The sequence below is a fragment of the Tinamus guttatus genome, unplaced genomic scaffold (assembly GCF_059628265.1).
Source record: "Tinamus guttatus ecotype Peru unplaced genomic scaffold, ASM5962826v1 Tinamus_guttatus_pri_ptg000293l, whole genome shotgun sequence".
NCBI classification, from domain to species: Eukaryota; Metazoa; Chordata; class Aves; order Tinamiformes; family Tinamidae; genus Tinamus; species Tinamus guttatus.
The window spans coordinates 1003409-1016720 of record NW_028288827.1 but is presented as its reverse complement, the minus strand read 5'-3'; the positions used below and the strand labels follow the sequence as shown (position 1 = coordinate 1016720).

Genomic DNA, 13312 nt, shown 5'->3' with positions numbered 1-13312 from the left:
CCAGGCTTGCAAAGGAGGAGAAATCTGAAAGCTCATTTTCTAACGTGCAATTGCAAGACTGCAGGATTCAGGATTAATCACCCCAGAGAACTGCTTGTTGCCTGATCAGATTCCTGCTTTTTGGAACGCAGCGGCTTCCCAGACTTTCCTACTGCCCGGTTATTTCTGAACGCCACATTCCTAGCCTGGAATGGGAGATATTCCAGCACTCACCTGCAAAGAACAGTCAGATTCTGATCCCAGCCGCCAAATCCAAGGAACCTCCAAGGTGGGAAGCTCCTTATTTGCTTTTACACCAGGAAGACCGGCGGGGGCGGCGCGAGGCTCCAGCTACTCCGTAAGATTTCCTGAATCAAACCCCATTTTTTCCTGTTTTATTCCCCCCACACACATGCCTGCAGGTTGGCGATCCGTGTAGCCCATGGCAATCCCTCCCGTCTCCAGCTCCGGATCCGGAATTATTTTAAAGGGGAGGAATTGCGGAGCACGGGAGCTGCGGAGCCCAGCTGGGAAGTGCTTGGGAACGGCCACCCTGCACATTCCGGGGAATAAAATGGTGCCTCGCGAACGCGCGAGGGGCTGCGGGAGACGGGCGGAAAGTTGGAAGGGAAAGCAAAAATATATGTGGAAAAAAAGGGGGGGAAGCGAAAGAAAAGGGGGAGAAAAGAAAAAAGGAGAAGCAAAAAAAAGGAGGAAAGCCAAAAAAAGGGGGGGAGAAAGCAAAAAAAAAAAAAGGGGGGGGGGGAGGGAGCCAAAAAAAGGGGGAGGAAGCCAAAAAAAAAAGGGGGGAAGCCAAAAAAAAGGGGAGGGGAAGCCAAAGAAAAGGGGGGGAAGCCAAAGAAAAAGGGGGGGAAGCCAAAGAAAAAGGAGGGGGAGGGGGGAAGCCAAAAAAAAAGGGGAGGGGGGAAGCCAAAAAAAAAAGGGAGGGGGGAAGCCAAAAAAAAAAGGGGAGGGGGGAAGCCAAAAAAAAAAGGGAGGGGAAAGCAAGAAAAAAAGGGGAGGAAAGCCGAAACAAAAACGAAAAAGCAAAAAAAAGGGGGGGGGGCAGAAAATGAAGGGAGCGAAGAAAAAGAAGGAAAAAAAAAAGAAAAAAAAGGTGGAAAACGGGCAAAGAGTAAAAGCAGACAAGGGGCAGGGGCTGCAGCTCGGGCGCTCGCACCTGCGCGCGGCCGCGGCACTTACCGGGGCGCCGAGCGGGGTCCGCAGGCCCCGCATGGAGGCCGGGGCCGCCGCGCTCCCTCCTGCCGCGCCGGGGCCGCTCCGCTGCCCCGCGGCTCCCCGGGAAGCACCGGGAGGAACCGGGAAGCACCGGGAAGGAGCGGGCGGCGCCGCGGCCCAGGCGGAGGCGCCGCTGCCGGGGCCGCGCGGCGGGGCCGGCCCCGCCGCCTCAGGGGCGGCCGCGGGCGGAGCGCGGGGCTTCCTCACGCAAACGTCACCCGCGCGGGGGAAAATGAGGGGAAAAACCGAATTTAGATTTTTTTTATTATTATTATTATTCTCCCCACTGGTGCTCGTGGCTTTCCCTCCTGCCCCTGTAGCCCCCCAGCGTGGTCTTAGTTCTTGGAGCCCCCGAGAAGGGGCTTCCAGGTGGATCCTGGCCCTTGTAGACCTCCAGAAAGAGAATTCCAGGGGGATCCTGGTGCTTGTGGCGCCCCAAAAAGGGGCTCCTAGGTCAGTTCTTGTCCCCATTTCCCCCCCAAGCACCCAAAGGGGCTTCTGGTTGGGTCTTGGTTCTTGTAGCCTTCCAAAACGGGCCTTCCAGGTGGATCTTGGTCCTTGTTGACCCCCAAAAGGGCCTTCTAGGTGGCTTTTGGTCCACATGGATCTCCATAACGAAGCTTCCAGGTGGACCTTGGTCCTTGTAACTCCCCAAAAACGGCTTCCAGGTGGCCTCCATCCTCATGGCCTCCCAAAAGGAAACTTGCAGGTGGATCTTGGTCCTTGTTGACCCCCAAAAAGGGCCTTCTAGGTGGCCTTTGGTCCACATGGATCTCCATAACGAAGCTTCCAGGTGGACCTTGGTCCTTGTAACTCCCCAAAAACGGCTTCCAGGTGGCCTCCATCCTCATGGCCTCCCAAAAGGGGACCTTTAGGTGGATCTCACCCCCTTTTCAATCCATCCCAACTTCCTACACGTGGACTTAAGTCCATACCCCTTTCACACCAAAGATGCTCCCAAAACTTGGGGAGCATCTTGGGTGAAATTATAGCTTAGCAGGTAGTTATGGCTTTTTAGATGACATTTTTTGTGGGAGGTTAGTGATGAGAAGTGATAGGGAGATATCACCGGGGTTAGTAGTGTGCATGGAAGTAGATGGATACCCGTTACCATCAAGTGAGGAAATTAAATCTTCTTTATTTATTACTGAATCGAACATGGAAAGCTCCGTTGGTACCTGCTGATGCCTGGCACAATAAAACTGTCCTGAAATAATAAATGTAGCCAGAACTGTGGTAATATTTTTCATTTTGGTCATCTTAACCCTTTTGCTTGTGCATCTGTGGTCCCAGCAGGAACCGAGTAACACATTGACCCACGTCTTTTTGGGAAGGTCTCATGGAATTGCAGTTTGGGAAGCCCTTCGCTCGCCCGTCCTTCCCCATCATCCAGCCCAACGCTTCCTCGCCCAACCAAACAGTTTTCCCTTGCGTTTCTTTGGAGTTATTTTAATTTAAGGGCCCTCCGTTTCCTGCTTATCCTGCTAAAATTCGGCTTCATGCACAGGAGCAGGAAATCTCTGTTCTCTCCAGATAGAGGAGTTTTGTGTGAAATGGCAGCAAGAGAACAACTACTCGACGGAGTTAGCAGAGCAAATCAGAAGCAAATAGGGCCGAGGGGGTGATATTTGCTGAATAAACCCTCCTTTAAAGGCGGGCCGGGGCTGCTTTGGTGACAGGAGCAGGACGTGGTTGCCGGTGACGAGTGTATTTGCATTAGCTATATGGCCCCACGATGAAAGCAAATATGTTATCCCACTTGTTCTGCCTGTATTTGAATGGAAACCGCCCCTGCGGAGCGGCCTTTTCCTCCAGGAACAGGGAGGAGGCTGCAGCCAACTCTCTCACTCCCCTTTTTTGTTTTTTTTCCCCCTTTAATTAAAGCAGAAAATCATTTCTTAATCAAATCTGTGCTTAAAGCCTGCTCTGCTTTGAGAGAAAAAACATATTAAAGTAATAAAATCATTTCAACCGTGTTTGGCAAAGCTGGCGTCTACCCAAAACGACATCAGAATGTTTATTTATTTATCGCTACCCGGTATCAGCAATTTCGAAATTCCAAGAAGAGCTTTGAAATGAGACCTCATTTCTGCACCTACAAGGATGGGTTAGATCCAAGGGAAGTGTCTGCGGGAAGCGGCGCTTCCCGGCTCCGCCGGCAATTCCCGCTGTTTCCCATTGCTTTCCCGAGCACTGAAAATCCAAACCTTTATGACAGCATCTTCATCTATTCCGTTGCTTTTCCCCAAGCGTCTCCAGGTTTTTGGCATTTTTCCTATTACGCAGCACCCAGGGAATGATATATTTGAAGGGCAAAGCCCAGGTTTTCATTTCGCAAGTTTTCCACCACGCCAGCAATTGCAGAAAGGAAAAAAGGTTGTGCAAAGTAGCAGCCAGTTTAAATAAAATTAATACCATTATTTTATGGTATTAATACCATAAAATTGTACAGTTTGCAAACAGGACAAATCTGTTTTGCACACAGCGAGCCTGGCTCTTTCCAAGGTATGAAGAAGTCCGGAATGAAATTTTCTATTAAAAGGGTGAATGTTGGGTAGCAGAGAAGCAGGTTTTTTGGGAAGCGAAGCAGCTCCCAAACTGGTTTGTGCGATGGTTGATGCTGCTGCTCCAAAAGGCAGCGGAAAATCCCATTTTGGGGAAAAACGTTGCCCTGGCAACCGAGACGGATCGTTCAACTGGAGAATTGCAACTAACAGAGCAAAATGGTATCAAAATCAAAAATAAGGAAATTATGATGATGGGTGGTGCACGGAGCAAAAGGAAACACAGGAGCACAGGTTTCTTTGATATACAAAATCATCACATTGCACTATAAATAAAACAAGTTAAAAAACAAATAGAAAAACACCTCTTGTAAGTGAGGACATGAAATTCTTCCGTTTTCCGAACATGTCGGGATAAATAGCAGGAAAAGTTCCACGAAGTTCTGCTGGAAATTGGGCAGTCGTGAAAAATACTGAGTGCCAGAACGCTGACATAGGTTTTTTGCCTTATTTTTTAGAAGCCTGGGGGATCTTTTGAAATTCCTTCTGCTCCTTGAAGAAAAGCTGAGCGAGGATGTGATCTGCTGTCTTATGGAAGTAGTCATTCATCCGGAGGGTTTCCAGCTATAAAGGAAAACACGGTGTTTTTAAAAGAACGGTCACAATGACTTGCTCAAGTTTGCAAGATGAATAGCGTGGAGTGGTAACGTGGATATCGTATGGAACTTGAACATGAAAAATAAAATAAAAATAAAGTAAAATAGAGTAAATAAAGTGAAGTAAATGAAAATAAAATAAAGCAAAATAAAGTGAAGGAAAATAAAATTACTTCATTTTGCTTTTTTTCCTTCACTTTGTTTTACTTTATTTAAAGTAAAATAAAATAAAGTAAAATAAAGTAAAATAAAGTATGTAAAATAAAATAAAGTATAAAATAAAGTATTCCATGTGAATTCCTACCTGGTTGCCCGTGCTGTAGGCTAGGATCAGGAGCAAGTCCTCATCGCACACGCTCTTGATATAATGCTGGCTTCCCACAGGGAAAAAGATGACGTCTCCAATGTCGATGTTGAAGTTGGCCGTGACGTCAGACGCAATGACCCCAACCTAGAGCAAGCGAAACAGCATTATTAAACACAATTATTTCTGCTTTTTGGGTTTGTTTTTTTACCTCACACTCCCCGTATCCAGGGAAGTGGGAATTCCTATCATGGGCAATTTTTTGGTTCTGCTCTTTCTGTAACTCCATTTTTGATGAGAGAAACTTCCAAAAAATGTAACGGGAAGAAAAAATCAGTACAAAGACGGAATGAGCAGACCTTGAAAGCTTTGTAGGCTCATTAATCATCAGGGATGGGGATCAGACAGTAGCTCTGCAGCTTTTACACAGTCCAAACTCCAGTGATGCAGCAATTACCTTTCCACAGCCACTAATGACGTAGCCCATCTCGTTGGCGTTGAAGTGGAAATGAGGCTGCCCCAGCCCGTTGCTGAATATCCTCAGGGTTGCCAACGTGAGGGTGTTTTCATGCTGAAAAGCAAGACAAAAACGCTCAGGAGCCCCTCGAGTTATATCCATAAACTGCACCTCTGCATGCTGCGGTTGTGCAGTAGGTTTAAATAGCTGCAGGGTCCAGCTGAAAGCACCCACCTGATTCAGAGACTCGCTAAAAATTTTCTCCGTCTCGTTTAACCCGGTTCCATTTATGCGGTAGCGAGCCCACTGGAAGACTCCTCCTGGAAAAGGATATTGGGCTGACCCTAAATAAAGAAGGGGAGAGACACGTGAGCATTTTCAACAAGGTGACCAACCTCAAATCATCTGTGCGTGCTAAACTTCAGGTCTCAAATCTCACCAGCCTCTGGACTCAAAAAGGAAGCTCATTTAGATTATTTCTTTGTGTACTAGACACTCTGCACACTAGAAATAATTAAAGTGGTTTATTGTGCAAATTACTGTAATAAAAACCTCCTCTAAGATTTTTTTCCTGAATTTTCCTGAAATTACTTCTCTCTTGCATGGGCAGATATCTGCCTTTACACGACACTTCTTCCTGTCACAAATATGATTGATTACTACGGACCACAAAACACTTAAAGCACATACTGAGTTTCAGGGTGTTTTTGTCTGTTTGCTTGTTTTTACACTGATATTTAGAACTAAATCCCATCATCTACGTTTAACAAGTGCTCTCTGCTACTCAGTGGGTCTGGTCTGTGCAGAGGGTTGTTTAATACAAATGTTGATAGAACATATCAAAACATTGATATCAAGTGAACATTATTCCATGCTGTTTATAAAGCTGTTTATAAAGGGAGGGCATCGTCAGGTGTATGTTAGAGTGTTTATTCATTGAAGTTTCACATGCAAACACCCCCCTACCTCCGCAGAGAGAAAAACTCCTTCAACATGAAACAGTTTAAAGTGAGATAAGGCCTAGAGATACCACTGAGGAAAACAGCACCACTTCTTGCTTAGGAAATACCGGTTCCTTTTCTTCCTCTTTTATCTCACTAAATACTCATCACTCTTCTGCAGAGCTTTTATTGCACGTGCTGGTGAACCAGCTGCAGATGTGGTGCTCTGCGGACCCAGAGCGCTCGGCACAGAGCTGCTGGGGGTACCTTTGAGGTTGTAGAAGTACCATCACACCAGGGGGTACCTCTGAGGCTGTAGAAGCACCACCACAGCAGGCGGTACCGGGGGTACCTTTGAGGCTGTAGAAGTACCACCACAGCAGGCGGTACCGGGGGTACCTTTGAGGTCATAGAAGTACCACCACAGCAGGTGGTACCGGGGGTACCTTTGAGGTCGTAGAAGTACCACCACAGCAGGTGGTACCGGGGGTACCTTTGAGGCTGTAGAAGTACCACCACAGCAGGTGGTACCGGGGGTACCTTTGAGGTCGTAGAAGTACCGCCACACGAGGCGCTCCGGGGACTGCACGTAGCTGGCGTTGTGCACGAGCTCCTGCAGGTTGTTGGGCAGGTTGACTGCCTGGTCTTCCGGCTGCTGCTCGAACGTCCTGATGAAATCCACTCCTCCCTGGGGCTGCGGGACGCAAGGGACACGGGACGTTGACACAAAGCAAAACGGGGGACTCGAATTGCACAGGAATGCCCTTGGGGAACAAAGGGGGAACACCCTTGGGACAAAAGAGACCTGCTGAATAGGGGGACCTTCCTAAAAAGAAGGTGTAGGGAACATGAACCTGACATGTTAATGTCAAGAAGTCTGGAGAGAAGAGTCTAGAGGAGAGTCTACGCTATTGTACAGACCTTTAATGCTCTTGCTGCAATGTCCTCTGGAGTAGAGAAAAACACATCATCCACATCCAAGGTCTTAAGTTCTTCGTGTGTTGAGAAAAACAGCAGGAACAGACAGTCGTCTTCTCCTACATTCTTCACCCAGTGCACAGTGTTTCTAGGGAAGAAGATGACCTGGCCGGCTGTGACGTTGTAGGTGGTAACCACGCTGTCGTCTGCACCCACTACCCCAACCCAGGCAGTACCCTGTAACACAGCAAAGAAGGGGGTGAAAGGCTCCTCAGAGACTTTATCCACTGTAACCTGTGCGTAGCAAATCAAGGATTCAAAGAATCTGAAATAATAATAATAAAAATAATAATATTCAAGGCAAACAAACATCACCGTTTTTCCTCTAACAAGCCTTTGTGCAGCTGAATCCAGAGGAGTGTTTTAAGTGACAACATTTTAGAGGATTTAAAGAAGAATTTAGTACTGGTTAACATTAGGATATTAAGTTATGCATATTTTTATGTACATATTGACCTTTTCTACCTTTTTTGTACCTTTAAAGCATGATGCTTTTAAAGCACATGCAATTGAGCAAACTGCAATAAGCAGAATGATACCTTGACCAGGTAACCATGTTCATTGGCATTGAAGTGCCAGTGGGGAACTCGAAGGCCTTTGCTCTTGATCCGCAAGGTTCCAAAAGTCATTTTGGAGCGGAAGTTATTGATACTTTTCCCAAATTCCATTTCCTCCACGCTTTCATATTCATTCACATCGTTCCTGAATCTTGCCCACTGAATATCACCACCTGGGAAATGATGCACCTGTAAAGTTAGGGACAGAAGAGAATTTTATTAATATTTGTGGACACATATTTATTAGTATTTTTTTTAATATCTGTGGACAGTGGTGACCAAGTCAATTGTGCTACTCAGTTTATGTTTAGATTTGGGCTTTCCATTTCTGTTTCCCAGATTTCCCTGTAATTCCAGAATCCTGGAGGATTCCCAGAGAACCTGCCAAGGTCTCATATCACCTTGAACATCTGTAATGATCTGGAATGAACTGTGGTCTGGAGATTTGCATCTCTCCTTGTTGATTATAAAAGAAACCTGGATGACAGGCTGGACATCTAGGGCTTAAAAAACTCAAGTGAGGTCAGACAGAATCATTATATTTCATTAGATAATTTTAGACTATTACAGCACAAAAAGGACATTTTACCTTTGATTTTCTCAGCTCATTCAGGAACCGGAATTTGGTATCCACTTCTTTTCCCACTGTTTCTGGGGAGGTCGTGTCCCTGTTTCCAGCAACTGCCTCTGTTACAAAGCCAATGCTTTTGGTGTAGACCAAGGCCAGGACCAGCACTCCTATAGCCGTGGTGATAACACAGGCCAGCAGACAGACTAGAAAGAGTTTCATCAGGGAGCAGGAGCTCTTTCTTTCCTGGAAGAAAAAAAAAATCAGTAAAATATATAACAAACACGAAAAACTGATAGTTCACTTGTAATGAATCCGGCAAACCTTTCAAGAACACACACTTTTGGCCACTTTTGCTCTTATAATGTCATCTACCTTGCCATTGCTGACAGTGTTCTGGCATGCCCAAGCAACATCTTGGTGGGGATTTTCAGGTTTCTGTCCCTTTATCTTTTTTCAGATGAACAAAGACACTGTTCTACGGCCTAATGATAAAAGTGGAGAGATTCTGGGTGCACAGCTTGAGGCACCCTTAAAAGCCTGGTTTTCAGGTGCTGAGGGCCTGAAACTCAAGCTATGTACGTTCTTAAAGTGTGCAGAAAAGAAAAAATTGAGAATTACTTACCAATTTTAACAAAACAACCTCCTTGCATGAATCTAGTGACAAAAGCTCTTCTATAAATAAATTTCCCTTGCCAGCAGAAAAGTGCTCAAAGTAACCCCCTCTTCTATGCCATAATAATCCTTCTTACAGTTTAAATGACTCCTATTTTCAAGCTTGTGTTCAATTAAATATCAAAACAGCAGTACTCAGACCTTTTCTCCTCAGCTCCAAAGAACAAAACTTCTGACTCAAATGCCTGCAAAATCCCCACTTGTCAGACCTGAATGGCCTTTAATTTACAGCATTTTCACAGTGGTGGCACCAAATCAATAATTAGTTTTTAAAATCAAGAGACTATTGTAGTTATTACATAAGAATAGCTAATATAAACATGCAGTGTGTGGAATAAGTTGTATTTTGAGGGAAACACAAGAAGAGGTGCATTTAGAGCCTGGAAGCATCACTGTGCTGGCTGCAATCAGGTGTCTCAGCGTGAGTGCTTTACACCAACCCACATTGTAGCAAGTTAATTCAACCCCCGAGAAGCAACAATTTCAATGGGAAAATTACAGAGAATTACTCTTCTCCAGGGCAAAAAGAAAAGGTTTAATAAAGTATTACACAAATACTTAACTAAGTAGAGACATTGAAGCATTACCATGAGATCAGCAGTTAAGTAGAGCTTCCTGTTAAAGTCAGTGGGGAATCCTCCGAGGATAACTGTTGTATTCAGAGGTTTATAGGAATTTTGCTGTCAACTAAAATGGGTCTGGAGAATCAGGACTCATAGTCCAGATTGCAGCAAGTGCACATATCATTTTGCTCCGAGTCAGCACCTTAGCAATAGCAGCCCTTTAGAGCTTTTATTTTCCTGTATTTTCCCTTCTTAAAAGCACCTGATTGTTTCGTATTTATTAATAAAGGGTTTCATCTTCAATCTGATTCTGTCTTAGTAATATTTTGATAGCATCATAACAGGAAATAAGTCGTACCTCTTTCTTTGGCCATTCGGGTGTTTTGGAAGAACTTGGCATGCTCTCTCCGTGCATTTCAAACGCCTGGTTATCCATCTAGTGAAGCTGAAATGGATGAATCCACAAAAGTCAAGTAAAGCCGTGATCCAAAATCATGTTAATTCCGATATGTTCTCAGTTATGGCACAGACAGCCCAGGGAAGTGACTCATCATCTATGTACAGTAACAGCAATGATGCTCACCATGACAAAAACGTGTTGCAATAGAAACTCTCTTCTTCTCTGAACTACAACAGAGAGGCCTGACAATTTCCACATTAAGTTTAACATTATTCATGAACCCAAAGACACAGGAGATAGAAGAGGAACCACCAAATACTTCTTAAAAAGGCACCCAGGAACCCTCCAAGGCCCTTAGTCTCCTCCCCTGTGTTAAGGGTCCGAGCACATGTAAATTATTTCTTGGGGATGTTTTGCAACATATTTTACCCACCACAGAAAAAACGTTGAGATTCCACAATGCATTTGGCAACCGATTTCACCACTTGAGAATTATTGTTGCTAAAAAGGTTTTCACAGACCTAATTCACTCTTTCTGCAGCTAAATGCTCTGATGTTCTGCACCTGTTGATACCCCCGAGATATCAACTCCTGAGATCTACTGATTCCTGGACTGAAAGAAGACAAAGAACCAAAAAAATAGAACATTTCTTCTGTCCTGCTGGGTGCATTGAGTATTTCCTAGCTCCTGCTCCGTGGGCAGCATCAAATCCATGTTCTCCTCTCCAAGCTGCAGAGTCTCAACCTTTTTATTCTCCCTTTTATGCAGTGCTTTGATCTCCTTATCATTTTAGTCACTCTTCATTGGACCTTCTCTACCACCAGCAGAATAATGAAAATACTGAATAGCAACCGACTTCAGTGTTCGTGTTCTCCTAGTATGGCTTTCCAACCAGCACAAGACTTGCCTTGCATGTTTTACACCATGATTCCCTGTTTTGGGGTACAAAAGTGTGAAAAGATTTGCTAAAGTCAAGATAAATTACCTTTCCTCTCCCTTATCCTCATCTGTAGCTTTCCTTTTGTCTCGTTTCCACGATATCTCCAAGTTTTGATGATGCCCTTCTGAAGTTTTAGGAAATTAAAGTTAAGCTTATTGCCCTAGAACACTTTGGCATCATTTAGTTGACTTTCTGTTAAAAAAAAGAGGTGTGTTTTTATTTTTGTAGCCTTCTGGACTCTTACACGGAGTCCCCAAAGCTTCTAAAAGCTGCTGGGCACAAGCACCTTGTGGAAGGCCTCTCAGAGCCGGTTTTCCTCGCTTAATCTCAGCTTTATCTATTGCCCTTCTCAAGGGGGTGGTAGTTATTTGATTGCTGACGTTTGAAGTAAATAAAATACCTCTACTGACATCATTTATTGCTCTCTGGAGAGGAGGAGTCGAGATTTTCCTGCGTCCTTCCTTGCAGCTAAAAGGGACTTCTCTACTGACCGCCCTGAGCAATAAGGAACTTGGGAGGTTTTGTGTTAGCTTTGACAGGTCTTCCTATTTGGCTCTCATTTTCGGTACTTTGGGCTTTCCAAAACTAACAGAAGTCCACGGTGATTCATATTTAGGGGAAATTCCTGGTATTTCCTTCATGCTTCATTCCTGGAGAAATTTCAAAGGTACAAGCCATATTATATTACTTTTCCTTGTTCCATGTCAATAGAGCCTGTAAATATACATATTTTAAGAACTGCCAAACTCCTGAGCACCTTTTTTTTCCTTACACTGTTTCTCACTGGATTTTGCAAACCAGATCCTGAAGGTGGGTGGGTTTTTTTTTCCCATTCTTTCCACTTTTCCACTTTTCCATTCGAAAAATCATTAAATCCCTGTAAGAAAATATTTGTATTTCTCTCCACCTTCTGCAACAAAATGTATCCTCGCCACAATCTAAAACTATTCTGGATACTATATGGAATTCTGTACATTCTTACATTTAGTTTTCATACACCTTGCTTGAGTTTAGAAACACCTTAAACATAAAGCAGACAGATTCACTATCCTGCATTTTTGTACTCTTTCAATCTGGTTTTAAAAAGCTCTGTGTCCATATGCCTCTGACTGCCCTGCGTGAATCCTATTTTGAAGTCTTCCTCTCTGATTTTCGTAGCCCTAAATTAAAGAAAAATCCTCACGAGCTAGGGCTCTTCTCAGCAATCTTCTCTATATCTTTAAAAATCACGGTTGTTCACGTTGGTGGAATCAGGTCAGGTAGAATTAATGACAAGCTTTCAAGTTTTTCTCATTTTCTTGTGAAATTTCCCATTCCCCCTTCCTCGGGGCGAGCCCTTCCAACAAAAATGTTGGGCATTACTGCGTGGGTAAGATGGAAAACTAGGGTAAAAAACTAACACAGAAGCCTCCATCACCAAGAAAGAAAATATCCGTCATGATTTTCAGCGGTTCCATCTCAAAACTACAACACAGTGGGTTTTCCCACTGAGCATTTGAAGGGTAAAAGTCCCTAAAACGGGCAAAATGCCCTTCTACTCTCCCTCCCGCCACGTCCAAGCCGTTTTCTTACCGCAGGGAGGATCTTCGCGCGATCAAACGGGCAGATGCTTTTCCTCCCCAAAGCCTCCTCATTCCCCGGGCAGATTTAATGACATATATATACACAGCTCGTGCAGGAAGTGCCCTGCTCATAAAAGATTTCCTGTATATGCAAATATGCACTATCACAACCACGCGTGGACCTCCTCCACAAGCACTTCTTGTAACTTGCTGAGCATCCGTGACTTTCCTTCCAACCATGCCAGCTATTTTCTTTCGTATTTCCTCCAAATCGTGGCCTTTATCATTGTGCCTGTCTTTTCCTCTGTCACTCGGTGTCACTGCAGAAGAGATTAGAGCTCAATAAAATTCCTGTCCTCTGACACAGCCTCAACGCTATGAACATCAGTGGCATTACTGGGAAAACAGCTAATACCTCTGTTCAACACTGTATTTACACACTCAGTTCTGGGTTTTATTTTTCCTTGTGGTTTAGGGTGTTTCCATTTGCTGACTAGTGCTGTTTGATTGGCATTATTTTCTATTCTATTCTTTTTTATATTTGTTTTTTGTAACTCGCAGGCGTCGCTTGCTTGGTTCTCAGTTACACATTGAAGGTGCTTTTGGGGTTATTGATACTGTTATTTAGATTTGTCTGCCATGAAACTCCTGATCAGGGACTGAAAGTTGGGTAACTGGATAGAAATGGATAATAATAGTAATAAGAATTAAAAACAAGCATTCAGAGGCACAGGAGAGAGTAGAGATGACTCTTGGGCTGAGAAAACACCCAGGGAGTGAAGAATTGCACAGCTGGCTGGGTGTGAAGCTCTCCAAAGGAGAATTAATGAAAAAGGCTTTCTAAGCAGCAAAGCAGAGCTTTGCTTCAGCAGCAAGGCCAAAGCGGGGGGTGTTTTGTGTGTGTTGCCCTTTGGAACCCCACGAGCAGGATCCAAGGAGCCCCAGGGTGTTACAATATCCAAATTCCATCAGGGTTTAGAGCACAGCT

At 44.4% G+C, this 13312-nt stretch overlaps 1 protein-coding gene across 1 annotated transcript; it reads right to left on the bottom strand.

Moving 5' to 3' along the window:
- Positions 1-4224: 4224 nt before the first annotated feature.
- Positions 4225-9869, bottom strand: DYNAP (dynactin associated protein). The gene is made up of 9 exons (XM_088527882.1): positions 9780-9869; positions 8205-8429; positions 7598-7804; positions 7002-7235; positions 6621-6774; positions 5374-5483; positions 5140-5253; positions 4683-4829; positions 4225-4346 (listed from the first exon to the last, which is right to left on the bottom strand). The coding sequence occupies exons 1-9, from the start codon at positions 9855-9857 to the stop codon at positions 4230-4232; spliced, it is 1386 nt and encodes a 461-aa protein (XP_088384008.1). The 5' UTR covers positions 9858-9869; the 3' UTR covers positions 4225-4229.
- Between the last annotated feature and the right edge of the window lie 3443 nt (positions 9870-13312).

Coding starts and splice junctions, on each gene's coding strand:
- DYNAP (XM_088527882.1), bottom strand. CDS start 9,857: ATGGATAACCAGGCGTTTGAAATGCACGGAGAGAGCATGCCAAGTTCT. Junction 7,236..7,597: donor AACATGGTTACCTGGTCAAG/GTATCATTCTGC, acceptor GCTGTGTTACAG/GGTACTGCCTGGGTTGGGGT. Junction 6,775..7,001: donor TTGCAGCAAGAGCATTAAAG/GTCTGTACAATA, acceptor TGCGTCCCGCAG/CCCCAGGGAGGAGTGGATTT.